The sequence below is a fragment of the Fibroporia radiculosa genome (assembly GCF_000313525.1).
Source record: "Fibroporia radiculosa TFFH 294 genomic supercontigs, scaffold212, whole genome shotgun sequence".
NCBI classification, from domain to species: domain Eukaryota; kingdom Fungi; phylum Basidiomycota; class Agaricomycetes; order Polyporales; family Fibroporiaceae; genus Fibroporia; species Fibroporia radiculosa.
The window spans coordinates 1-12,845 of record NW_012133182.1 but is presented as its reverse complement, the minus strand read 5'-3'; the positions used below and the strand labels follow the sequence as shown (position 1 = coordinate 12,845).

Below are 12,845 nucleotides of genomic sequence, written 5' to 3'. Positions count from 1 at the left end.
GGTATTGAAGCTCATGAAGCATATGAAGGGTGGTAGTTCTTTATACCGATTTTATGGATCTCTATAAGCTATAGCCCAGCTTCTGCTAGATTTTTAAATACAACTCTTTACATCACAAGTGACTCGGAGAATACCCATTTTGAGGCGGAAATCACACTTCGCGCATTCGTATTCTATTCTTACCCTAACTGTATATACCTATGGCCGATACACAGGACGGCCGTCCACGCCGCTCGACACGCACTCCTGCTCAAGCTCCAAGGACGGTGGCGGTATCGGTGACAGGCACACCTGCGCGTTCCAATGCAAAAAGGAAGACACCCCAGGATGCAGAAGAAATGCTCGGGCACAAGCTTGACCTCCTGACAAGCAGCAGGAGCAAACTCACGAAGCTAGATATATCAGTATGCTATTCGCCTTCACTAGTCAACTTTTCTACGCTGACCAACACCCTCCAACGTAGAAAGTATTGAATTACGAGAATTTTCTCAACCTATCATCTGAATCACAGGAAATGCTCGTCTCCCTTCTTCCCAGTACAGCATTCTCTACATTCCGACCCTCGATTTCCCCGTCGCACGTAGATTATCATGCGATACACGATGACCGCAGCTTACACCACCTCTCAGACACCAGTACAACCACTGATATCCAATCGGTAGCTGAGCTCTCTTGTCTGCCAAGTACATCAACCCAGCACCAACGACTGAGGTCCGCAGCTCTGGATCCAACCACATTCACCTCACCCTTCTTCCTTTCTGCCGCACACACATTTCAGGACCATCTGTACTCTGGGTGGCTCGGGAAGAAAGCCCGTGACGATATAAGACGTTATGAAATGGGGGTCGATGAGGGCAACATGCATGCGGAATGGAAGGACGAGGTCTGGGAACGCGAGCATCCTGTAGCAGACGGATGGTGCGTGCGATATCTCCTACAGCTACGACTCAGAAATTTCTCAGATGAAAGATCTCCGAGGAATAACCCAGATTGACCACTCCCATTCTCATTGCAGCATGCCAACACCGGATCTAACTTCGCTAGTAAAATGCGGTTTCCTGAAAGTGGGCGATATATTGTCGTACCGGCGCATATTCCCTCATCTCCAATTAGTGGTTGAGAAAGATGTGTTAGTGCGTATTACATGATGCTCCTTTTCTCCTCCCTGTTAGGACTTGACTTTCCTCAATTGTGATGCAGATTGACTCCGTGAACACCCGCAGTCGAACAGCCAACATATTTATTCCACCGGGTACCACACGCAGTCTCCGTCCATACCTTCTCGTGTATGGACAGCAGGGTCCTGAACCAGGGGACCAAGTACAGCTAATGGAAGATATCGCAGATCCTTGCGTACTTGAGAATGGCATACTAAACACTGACGGGCGCGTCAGCCAAGCAGACCGTCACCCTAACACCCACCAAACCCATTCGGACGGCCACCCTCCTGATCGGAGCGCCGGTCAAGATAGTCGCTGTGCATGGAAGTCGTTTACTGTATGGCGGTGGCGAGATGAGATCCGTGATGCTGTGGAAATGCAAGTGATACAAGACATGGGAGGAAGGGAAAGATTCGGCACGTTACACTACTTGAGGGCATGTTGTTATGATAAGCGGAGCTGAATCCACACTTACGAGATTCTTCTTGTTGCATTACATACATAGGTAGTGGTTGTAGCTTTAAGTACATACATGGGCGTCGAGTTTATGTCTTGATGCGATAGATGAGAGCCTCGAGGCGCCCAATCTGACAGTGCCACTGACACTGTGACAGAAGGGTGCGAGTAGTCGCGTGACCCGTGTCGCGACTGTGACTTCGAAAGTGTGCGCCACCACCGCGACGCGACCCTCACCGAGCCTCCTCACATTCAGTTTCGCGATCGTTCGTCTCGTACTCACAACATGCAGCGGGCGACCTCGAGAAGGGCTCCGAACTACGCGTATGATCCTGACCAGGATCCAGAGGAGAAGCGCAATGTGCGACGAGGTTACCGCGCACTTCGAAAGGAAACAGAAAGTGCGTCTGAATCCTCATTATTTTGTGCATGTAATTCGAGCCGCCGAAAAACAGATTCCAAAGGAAACGTGAATGAACTCTCAACTGATCAGCTCGTCGAGAGAGTTCACAATGCAGATAAACTCTTTGAGATGGGTACGCACATTCATTTGATTCTCCACTGTATCTGTTTCCAAGAATGACAATATGCTACAGTCAAGGGTCCATCGGAGGCAACACTAGACTCTGATATTCTTGTTCAACTTACCCAGGCTACGACCGCAAAGGCGCGCGCCATGAAATCCGGTTCTGGCGCGTTCGATGTAGATGATTTCATTACACGCCTTATCACCTTCATGGGCGGTCGTAAGAACCACCTTCCTGATGACTATGACTCAGACGCTGGCGAGGACTACGCTGATGGACCGCTCGACTGGGCGCGCGTAGGACGGCGCGCACTTGTATACAGTCACAGGGCCCCTGCGATTGATTTTATGTACGTATTGCTGCGGCAACTCACGATGAGTGTTGAAGTTATCTGAGCCCCTATTCAGGCTTGGTCCATTATCAATAGAGCAAAAGAAGCGGACTATCGCAAAGCGGGCTAAATTAGAAAAAGACAAGCGCGACGAGAAGAAGCCACAACAGATCACAGAAGATGACATTACGCGCTCTGAGAATGAAACGACCAAGAATGTTGCCACTGTGAGTTGTGATGCATGACTTGAGTCCTGAATGTCGCCAAGTCGTCGATCGCAGCTAGAGAACATTCTTTTGCAACAAGACGGCGCAATAAATTTGTTCAGGTTTATTGTCAATCCGAACGACTTTGGACAGTCTGTTGAGAACCTCTTTTACCTGTCATTCCTGATCCGCGATGGCAAATGCGCTTTGGAGACAGATGAGAAAGGGGAACCAGTTATCTGTACGTCATGTCTTCCTGCAGTGTTTACATGTCCTTATGGTAAATTGGACCTATTTCATTTTGCATGTATTCAGATATCTGTGCCCAGCCGTCAGAAGACGACTATGCGGATGGCCTAAAGAAAAGACAAATGGTTATGGAATTTGACATGGCAACATGGCGTGTGAGTGCTCTTTCAGTCTGGTGTACTCGCGATCTGAAATATACTGGGTGCTCACGTAGCGGGCTATCGAGGTCTTCGACATCAGAGACGCTGTCATCCCACAGCGGCCAAAATCGGAAACGCGTATTGGTCAGAAGTGGTATGGGTGATACTACGGTGGAGGTAGACATTTCATTTCCGTTGAGCATCGGTATCTGCCCGTATCATGTATCATTGTATGTATACCATCGATGGTTGTAGCGAGTAATCAAACAAAGTGATGGATAGATTGAAGGTAACTTGAAATATATGAACTCAATTGCGGCGCTACACCACTGCGCTACATTCATGCTACCTCCAGACGTCTAACCCCCATCCAAGCAGCCTCATTATTTCAATTTCTCAAACATCTGTATAGACGTTTCTAAAGTTGTGACATCCGTTTCAAGGGTCATTCGCTGCAGAGATAGATTGAAGACGGGGGTAAAGCGTATATCAGAGAACAGCGCACCTTTTCTTCGTTTGCCATGCGCACGTTGGGTGGGATCGTCTCTTCATAATTTGGCTGTGCTTCTAGTTTCCGGATCTTGTCTAGACTCAGGCGAGCGAGATCGAGTTTCTTCTGGCATTTCATAATCTCCACATCAAGGTCCACCAAGCCCTGTGGTGTCGTTACATGGAAGCTATATCACATAAGGGGGTTGAGGACTCACTCTCACAAGGAGATCCACCACCACCGTGGGTGAGATAACGGCAGAACCGCATCCCGCAGGCACATCATCTAGTGTGCGCACAACCTTCGCGGTTTTGCAATTTTTCGTCAATGTCACAATCGTTGGGATCTGGCTCTCAAACAGTGTAGCCTCATTATCGGATTGAACCCGGATGAATACTATCACAATTGTCCATCAGCTTGTGTGGTGCAGTGGTCGCTCATGGGAAAACACGTACATTGGATGTCACTCTGCAGGTTATATGACGCCGCTAGCGAGCGCCCCGTCTTGATCACGGAGAACACGAGGTCAAAGTCGCGCTCCGCGTCCTCAGACACGAATGCCTTATCCTACGACCAGCGATATTAATGTATAAGTGAAAAACACCAAGGGCGTCATTGACTTACAAACATTGGGTATGATGACACCATGATCGAAGGCGTGGAGTCGCCTTGCCGGCGAGGCAACCGCTGCCACAATTCTTCCGTGACGAATGGCATGATTGGATGCAACAGGCGTAGACCGTGGTCAAGACATGTGTATAATGTCTCTTGCGCCGATCTCCGCATAGCGGGCGACGCGGATGCGTCCGTCATGGGTTTCATCGCTTCCTAAGACAATTTCGGTCAGAACGGCAATCGCTCCACTATGAGTATGATATGTACGATGTAAACGTCACATAGCTCGTATAGCCAAAAATTATAAGCGGCCGTCGTGAGCGCCATGAAATTTCGCTCTTCGAATTGGCGATTGATTTCATGGGTAGCGATGTTCAGCTTGTGCAAAATCCAGCGCTCCACAAGGCCTTCATTGCCCGTTGGTCTGGCAGACGATTGTGGCACGAAATCTGCATCCAACTTCAGCATGGCAAACTTCGTTGCATTGAATATCTTGTTGCAGAATTTCCGATAGCCCTCCACCCGAAGAATCTCCAAGTTGATATCACGTCCTTGACAATATCACGTTAGGCTACCATGCGTACAACAGCACGAAAATTTATCATACCTCCTCCAGAGTAGGCGCATAAAGCAAACCTTAGCGCATCAGTTCCACACTGAGGAATGCCCTTAGGGAAATCCTTCTTCTGACCCGCCTTGGCCTTATTAATCTCACGCTCGTCTAAATTGCCTTCGTACAGCTTCTGGTGGAGATCCTCGAGCGATAGTCCCTGAATGACATCGATTGGATCCACAACATTCCCAAGCGACTTGCTCATTTTGCGACCATGCGCATCTCGAATCATCGCGTGGCAAAGCACTTCCTTGAACGGCATTTTCCCCGTAAGATGCACACCGAGCAATGCCATCCTGGCTACCCAGAAGAACAGGATATCCCAGCCAGTCTCAAGCAGAGATGTGGGGTAAAACGTCTTCAAGTCAAACGTCTGTGACGCCGATGTGAGTGATAACGTGTGTCGAGTTGCACGGGAACTACCTCTTGGGGCCAGCCCATGATCGAGAACGGCCACAGGCCGGACGAAAACCACGTATCAAGTACATCTTCATCCTGCTCAAGCGTGAATTTGGCCCCGCCCGCAAGCTTCTTTGCACGCGATGCAGCTTCTTCTTGATTTCTTCCTACAACCCACCATTTTCCATCTGTCGTCTGGAGCTCGCATCAGAGACGGAAGAATTCGATTCGGGAGTAGCAGATCGACTCACGTCCTGCTCTTGCCCTTCGATCCGCACAAAGTACGCAGGACACCGATGACCCCACCAGAGCTGCCGAGAGACACACCAGTCCTGAAGGCCTTCCAGCCATCGGTACCACTCGTTCTCCGATTGCTTCGGAGAGATATCGAGTTCCCCAGCTTTTGTGCGCTATAAACATGTAAGCAACCGCCCACGCTGGTGGAGCTCATTCATAGAATACCTTGATAACTTCCTCGGCGAGTGGTTTACAATTCACCCACCATTGTGGCTTAAGGATCTGCTCGATGACGTCGCCAGATTTACTGTCATCTGGTCAGAGTCCCTCTCCTCCCATAGTCTCCAATCATGACTTACTTGCAAATGGGGATTTGCATCGGGTTGTCCTTCGCCTCCACATACAAGCCCGCATCTTTCAGAGCCTTGACGACAGCAACACGAGCATGGAACCGTTTCATGCCCTGATCAAGGGGTTAGCCGGCAAATGCAACAATCTCGCTGCAAAACCCACCTTGAATTTTTCACCCGCGTTGGAATTAAACGTACCATCGTCATTCAACAGATTGATGAATGGCAAGTTGTGGCGGATACCGACTTCGTAGTCATTTGGATCGTGTGCCGGAGTGATTTTCACCGCACCAGTACCGAAGTCCATGTCGACGATGATCGCATCCGTGATGATGGGAATACGGCGCTCCAAGAACGGATGCACAGCGAATTTGCCATGAAGATGCTGACAAAGATTGGGTGAGAATGTAGGAAAGACGAACGGAATCTGTGTACCTTATAACGCGGATCGTCAGGGTGGACAGCGATGGCGGTATCTCCCAGCATTGTCTCCGGACGAGTCGTGGCAACGATTATCTTCTCGTCTGTTAGATGTGATAATTATTGAAAGCCATCGTATGAGGCCGTAAGCAATTACAACGCACCTGAACCCTCAATAGCGTATGCAAATGAAGTGATAACTCCAAATTCGAACTTTTCTTTTTCGTCGTAGCCCGGGACATTGAGCAATGTCCGTCCAGTCAGTTGCTTTTGGTCGACCTAAAACAATCTTCGTCATTACATTGCGTTCAACCACCCTGAAGAATAACACAACAAACCTCAAGATTAGACAGGGTGGTATTCAGACGCACACACCAGTTGACGAGTCGATTGGCTCGATACATCACTCCGTCCTCATGTAGACGGCAGAATGTCTCGACGACAGCTTTGGATAGATTCTAACCCAGACATCTATTACCGCATCATGCAATCTCAAAAAATGCCTTACCTCATTCATCGTATACGCTACACGACTCCAGTCAAAACTGGCCCCTAGTCGGCGTAGCTGCTGAGTGATGCGCTTTTGATAGCTATGACTCTGTCAGTGGTAAATTCCATGACATCCTCATTCTGCTCACTCGTCCTTCCACTCCTGCGCACTCTCAAGGAACTTCTCTCGTCCAATATCATGTCGTGTCTGTCCGGTGGATTTGTATAGTCGCCTTTCGAGCACAGATTGCGTAGATATACCGGCATGATCAAACCCAGGGACCCATAATGTTGTCTTACCCATCATGCGATTCCTGGACTTTGTCACGTTGGTGTATAGAAGCATCCACAGCGCTGGTACTTACCACCGAATGAGCGAGTCTTGGATTGCGACTGTGAGAGCATGTCCGATGTGTAGGCTGCCAGTGACATTGGGAGGAGGGAAAGAAATGACAAATTGACCCTCTGGCTTAACACCACCTTCTGGTGTCAACTGAGGAACGAAGAGCCCTTGGGCTTCCCACCAATCGTACCACGCAGACTCGACGGCGATCGGATTGTATCCGGAAGCCATAGGCTGAGCAAGGTCTGTGGTGGATCGGAATGAAGTACAGATAATTCCATGGTGCAACGAACCTTTCTTCTCTCCCTTCGGGGTGGTATTCACGAACGGGGCCTCTTCTTGTTTCTCTTTCTCCGCCTTGACCTTCTTCGCAGCCGCAGGCGTCGCCGCCGCTACCTTAGTGACCTTAGCCGCGAGTTTAGACTCTTTCTCGAGTCTCTTCGCCTCTTTCTTTGCTATAGATATCTCATCAAGATCGAACAATGTCAAATCCACTTCAAGCACTATACCTGCACTTTTTGAATTAGGGTTAGGCACTCCAGGAGTGGGGGTAGGGCCCCCAGATGTCACAGGACCTTCCGACATAGCTCGTACCACTAATGACTTGTTTGATTGCAGTGATATACGGAGACGTGGACGAGCGAAGAATCGATGCAAAACGCGCATCTGCGAGTCATCTGGGGTCAGACACGCGCGCTCTGTTAGAATTATGTCTATTATGTAATATCTCTAGACGCTGATCTGTTTCCATATCCGGTGGTCAAGCGTTGAAGCAGATTCCAAGCACATGCGCATGTCGCCCTCACCGTGACGAAGTTCGGCGGTCGAACTTCATGCGTCGGAAACTGGCTGCCAGAGATCGCATTATCCTGCAATGTTTGAAGAGCGATCACTCGGGAAGACTTTACATGCAAAGAATATGGCAAGTGGACCAATGCGCAACGTCGCCTTCAGAGCTTTCTGCGGAAAGAAGTCTTTCTTGACAAATATTTGCTTATCTAGATCGTGTTGTTGATACCATTCGAGCTCGGCCCGAGGTCGTACACTCAGGCGACTGGTGAGATCAGGGAAGACCATAACGACCTCTGGGATTCGTGGTGCATTTGCAAGTCATGGGGCTTTAATCAGTGGCCGCACAGTGCCCCTCGAAAGCGGCACCATCTTCCTCCAGGCTGGCTTGAACGAAGAGCGTAGTGCTCTAGTCGCTGCTCACCCCATTTTCTGGATGACAGAGTATGTGTCTTCTCCACATGCCGCTTAAATCTATTGTGGAGTTGTAAGTGTAGTCCATGAGGACATGGAATGATTTCTTGCAGACTGCGCGGCCCGTATACGGCCCGACGCAGCGACAGATCCTGCGTTGTTGGTGGCTCCAGAGGTCTTATGAACCTTGCGACTTATAAAGCAAGTAGGGACAGAGACGAGTACGTTTACGACACATGCTACGCCGTGATGGTGACAGTAGAACCGGTATAACGACTCGTGACGGAGAACTTGGGAGAATGATCATGATACATCGCTGCATCGAGCAAATGTGGAATTCAAATGAGTAGCGTACATACGACATATATTACAAGCCCGAGCTTATATGGCCGCTTTGACGGACATGGTACATATACTACTACAATAGGGCTCGCGCGATCGAACACGGGGTGTTTCCCTCTCCAGGCCCTATTCTCTTCCTAGGTCTCTACTAACTTTGTCGGGTACTTGGTGTCACGCGCCCACTGCAAGTCGTTCAAGTGACTGGGCTCACGGCGTGAGCTATCATGAGCACCATCGTGGGTATAGATGTTCTTGTCGGACAGTGTGTCTATTCAAATTCGTGTGATTCGTTTGCTTATGCACCCCGACCCAACGCCGACTGTAGAGAGATATAGAACACTGAACTACGAAGGCTGACTCGAATCCACCCGCCCTCTGAACCAGTTGCGACCTAGACCCCGCAGACGAACGCGATGTCGACAAATCCTCCCGTCGTATTATACCAGTGCGTACTACCGACTGTCCGGCCCCCAGTGGTCCATTTTTAATAACGGCGACTGCGACGGCAGCTACGAAGCCTCCCCCTTCGCAAAAAAAGTGCAGAGTCTCCTCGCGCTTAAGGGCGTGCCGTACACCAGGGTCCTAGTAGGTTTACTTCTTCGCCCCCGCTTCCATAATTCCTTATCTACTGCAGGTATTAAACATCCCCCCGCGCCCCGCGCTCTCCACACTCCTGGGCATCACCTATCGCCGTGTGCCCGTGCTCGCCATCGGCTCCGATATCTACTGTGATTCTGCCGCCATCGCAAGCGCCCTCGAGCGTCGCTTCCCCGCCGCGCCCACGCTCTATCCGTTCCGTGTCGGCGTTGGGAAGACTGCACCAATTGCGGAGGAAGTTGTGAAGACGGACACTGCGGTGGTACGCGCGCTCGCGTTCTGGGCAGAAGGCCAGGTCTTCCCAACTGTCCAAGACCACATGCCATACGAGAGCCTTCCCGCAGAGTGGATCCACGACCGCAGCGGGGTGAGTGGTCACCTTGTATGCCTTGTAATGCCTATGTGAAGGCGATGATTGTAGCACCGCGGCGCGCCGATCGATATCCCCACCATTGTTGCAAGGAGGGACGACTCGAAGAGCACAGTGGCGTCACATTTGGTGAGTTGGATTCTGGATCGTCTTCCTTTCAGCTGTTCCCTCCGAACGACTCGCTGACGCAGTCTGGTGGTCAGGCGCTGCTGGAAGCGCAGCTCGCCGATGGACGCGAGTGGCTCCTCGACACGACCGCACCGGGCCTTGCAGACATCATCGTACACACGCCTTTCGCGTGGGCGCGCACGCTGTCCTCACTTGCGGACCTGTTTGACCCTACAGTCGTCCCGCGAACAATTGCAGTGCGTGTCATTATAGCTCTCTATGCGCTTTGGGACGTTGACGAGCTTTCCCCACTGACGATATTGTGCCGTGCTGGCCTCACTAGTGGCTCGACCGCACTTCTACATACCTCGATGCCCGGCGCGTCTCAGCCCCTGTGATCTCCCCCGAGGACGCCGCCCATGTGATCACGTCCGCACAAGCGGAGGATATTGATTACACCGTCGGATTCAACGCGACGGACGCGCGACGACTGGGCACGGAGCGAGGCGACGCGGTCACGGTCACCCCACGCGACGTCGGTACGTTCCTTTTTGCTTCGTGGGCGGACAGACGTGGTGCTAATGGGGAGTGAAGGGAAAGTGCCGACAGTGGGGACGCTAGTGGCGTTGAGCAGCGAGGAGATCGTACTCGAGACGAGGGGCGAGGTGGGGGTCGTGCGGTGCCATTTTCCGCGCCTCGGATTCCAGATCAAGAAGGCGGAGGCAAAGCTGTGAGCGCTGAGGCAAGTGACAGAAGTGTGAGGTGAAATTGTGAATGTGCAGTCGAACGCGTCCGAATCAGAGGAGCGTCGCTCAGCCGGGTTGAGGGGAATTTGTTGTATTGCACAAATACTCTTGTACACAGAAATGCATGGAATACGTTCTCGAGTTTCAGCTGGCAAAGGTGCCATAGCTGTGGAATCCGCTGAGAAGGAGAGTGATGAGTCAACCTCGATAGCAAGTTCAAGCGGAGAAGGATATATATTCAGCGCGCACCGGCCTATATGTACGATATCTGGCATTACTCAGTATCATAAGCCAGAATCTGACCGCAATTTCACTTGGATCACCAGAGTACTTGCAGGGTAGAGATAATAGCTGACACCCGTCACGGCACCCAGTCGGAATCAGCCCGGTAACAGTTTTTAGTCCGCTGGGTAGCAGATCTATAGCTGACTATCCAGCTTCGGGGTCGTCCTAGTCATCATATTGACAGCTGCAAGCAGACATGGAATAGCACCATCGACACCGTCAAGGGCCCATGACAAGCCTTTACGTATGTCCTCCGAAACGAACAATGACGTTTGGTTGTACGGCTAAAGGGCATTCTACGAACCGTCCTCCCGCCGAACGTCCAGTGTTCAAGGTGCATCCAGGAAGCGCTTGGGCTTCATCCTCAGCCACGCCAGCGAGACCAGAGGTGCGCTGCTCGCGCAGATCAGAGTCATCACGGCAGCCAGTCCATCGTGAAGGGCGATCACAGCTAAGTTGGGGGGAGGCAGTCAGCACCGTACGTCGCCGCCAGGTAAGTCTGCGTGGCAACAACGTTGCATATGCCGAAATGCACTGTATCGGCGATGCTTGGAGTGAGAATGTGATCAAAGAAATGTGTCATGATGTCAGCAGTGAAGGGCAAACCCGACCAGCTCTGGAAGGGTAGCAAGAGTGCAGCGCACAGGTCATCAGCCCAGCCCTTGATTCAATGTCGAGACACTGCAGAAGAACAGAACGAGAGCAGACGGCGGATTGTGAAGACATAGGGTGAGGAGAGGAGATGTCTCAAGGGGCGTTCGTTTTGTGAAGCGGGTGGCCAACAAGGGCGTCAACTCCCCCGAGCAGGCGGCGGGGAGGGCGTGAGGGACGTTCTCTTCCTCGAACAAGTGGAAAGCAGGGTATCAATGAAGGAATCTCTCCGCTGCTGCTAACAGAGAGTACTGGCAAGCGGTTCATCGTTCCCGAGTGGTAGCAGAGGGCGCCAGCGGCGGTTCGCTCCACCTGGTAGCGACGAAGAGTTTCAACCCCCAATGGAAGGCAGCAGCCGGCATGAATACAGAAGATGGTCGAAGGCTACCAGCACGGATGCTTCTAGTCCTTCTGGTTTCTGGGGCGATACTTGATCAGGTATACGACCCTTGACGCGTGCATTTCACGGGTGTATTTTGTTGCCAAGGTCATCTGTGCTTCCTGAATTCGGCCGGAGTCTGAGTGAGAAAACAGAGTCAACATACGCCCAGTTTCTTTGCACACGGTTGAGTGGAGTTGGGGCTTGAGCTCCTAACGTGTCGAGTGGGTGTGTTGAGGTAGGTAGCTGCCAACGCGGCCGAAGTCAAACCAGACACACGGTAGGGTTAAGGTCAGCGCTGCTCCAACGGGCGACAAAATTTATCCTGTCTTCGTCGAAGACGGTCGCCAGTGATATCACTCATTGACACCGCTCGTACAACCATGGCTCGTCTGCGCACACTAAAGAAGCAGGCATCAGCAGCGCCTGGCGCGGCGAAGCCTAAGTCGCAGAACAGCGCAAAGGCAGGTAAGCGCGAGGACGCGATTGAGCTCGAGACGGGGACGCAGGAAACCGATGTGCGTGTTTGTTCTGCTCGTTCCACCCCTCTTTCCGACATATCGCCCTGGCTTTGATACAGCCCGCACTCGTTCAGGACGTCTCAGCGTTCCTGTCCAGCCTCCAGCGCGATGGAGACCCCAAAGCGAAGGGCAAGCACAAGACCAAGGCGCCCGCCCCGCCTCCGGTGCAGAAGGACACCCCGGCGTCGAAGAAGGACAAGCAAAAGAGCAAAGCTGCTGCTCATGCAGACGCGTCTCCAAAACCCAAACAGAAAAGCGAGAAGAAAAAGGGACGCGCAGACGGAAAGGCAAAGCTACAGCGGGACACGGACGCTGCCGCCGGCGCAGCACCCGCACCCTCGACCGCCGCGCAGGCACCCCGCCCAGCCAACGCGCACAACACTACAGAGCGGAAGTCCAAGGCCCCCCGGCTCGCCATCCCGCCCACGCCGCTCTGGTACACCGCACTCCCCGTACTGCCGCCCGCGCCCAAGCCCGTGCCTGTGCCGACGCCCGCACAGCTCGCCGACCTCTCCACCCGCGCCGCGGCGCTGCTCGAGGCAGACGAGGCCGCGTACGAGGCTGCGCAGCTGAGCGTGCGCGGCGGCGCGGCGGGCGACGGCGGGGGCGGCGGCGCGG

At 52.2% G+C, this 12,845-nt stretch overlaps 3 protein-coding genes across 3 annotated transcripts; 2 read left to right on the top strand and 1 right to left on the bottom strand.

Moving 5' to 3' along the window:
• Positions 1-200: 200 nt before the first annotated feature.
• Positions 201-3,233, top strand: FIBRA_00447 (uncharacterized protein; the record flags this gene model as incomplete). Its single annotated transcript, XM_012322342.1, has 11 exons — positions 201-404; positions 464-918; positions 1,016-1,133; positions 1,775-1,882; positions 1,909-2,017; positions 2,072-2,152; positions 2,213-2,492; positions 2,551-2,701; positions 2,756-2,921; positions 2,996-3,084; positions 3,144-3,233. The coding sequence occupies 11 exons, from the start codon at positions 201-203 to the stop codon at positions 3,231-3,233; spliced, it is 1,851 nt and encodes a 616-aa protein (XP_012177732.1).
• A 219-nt stretch (positions 3,234-3,452) lies between these two features.
• Positions 3,453-7,610, bottom strand: FIBRA_00446 (uncharacterized protein; the record flags this gene model as incomplete). Its single annotated transcript, XM_012322341.1, has 19 exons — positions 3,453-3,521; positions 3,575-3,724; positions 3,777-3,955; positions 4,015-4,126; positions 4,184-4,387; positions 4,442-4,725; positions 4,782-5,160; positions 5,211-5,381; positions 5,438-5,596; positions 5,649-5,730; positions 5,783-5,886; positions 5,937-6,158; positions 6,209-6,297; positions 6,358-6,472; positions 6,532-6,651; positions 6,702-6,783; positions 6,832-6,996; positions 7,048-7,270; positions 7,319-7,610. The coding sequence occupies 19 exons, from the start codon at positions 7,608-7,610 to the stop codon at positions 3,453-3,455; spliced, it is 3,201 nt and encodes a 1,066-aa protein (XP_012177731.1).
• Positions 7,611-8,983: 1,373 nt separating this feature from the next.
• On the top strand, positions 8,984-10,379 carry FIBRA_00445 (uncharacterized protein; the record flags this gene model as incomplete). Its single annotated transcript, XM_012322340.1, has 7 exons — positions 8,984-9,015; positions 9,080-9,155; positions 9,205-9,534; positions 9,589-9,666; positions 9,741-9,902; positions 9,989-10,184; positions 10,240-10,379. 7 exons carry the CDS (start codon positions 8,984-8,986, stop codon positions 10,377-10,379), a joined length of 1,014 nt encoding a protein of 337 aa, XP_012177730.1.
• Between the last annotated feature and the right edge of the window lie 2,466 nt (positions 10,380-12,845).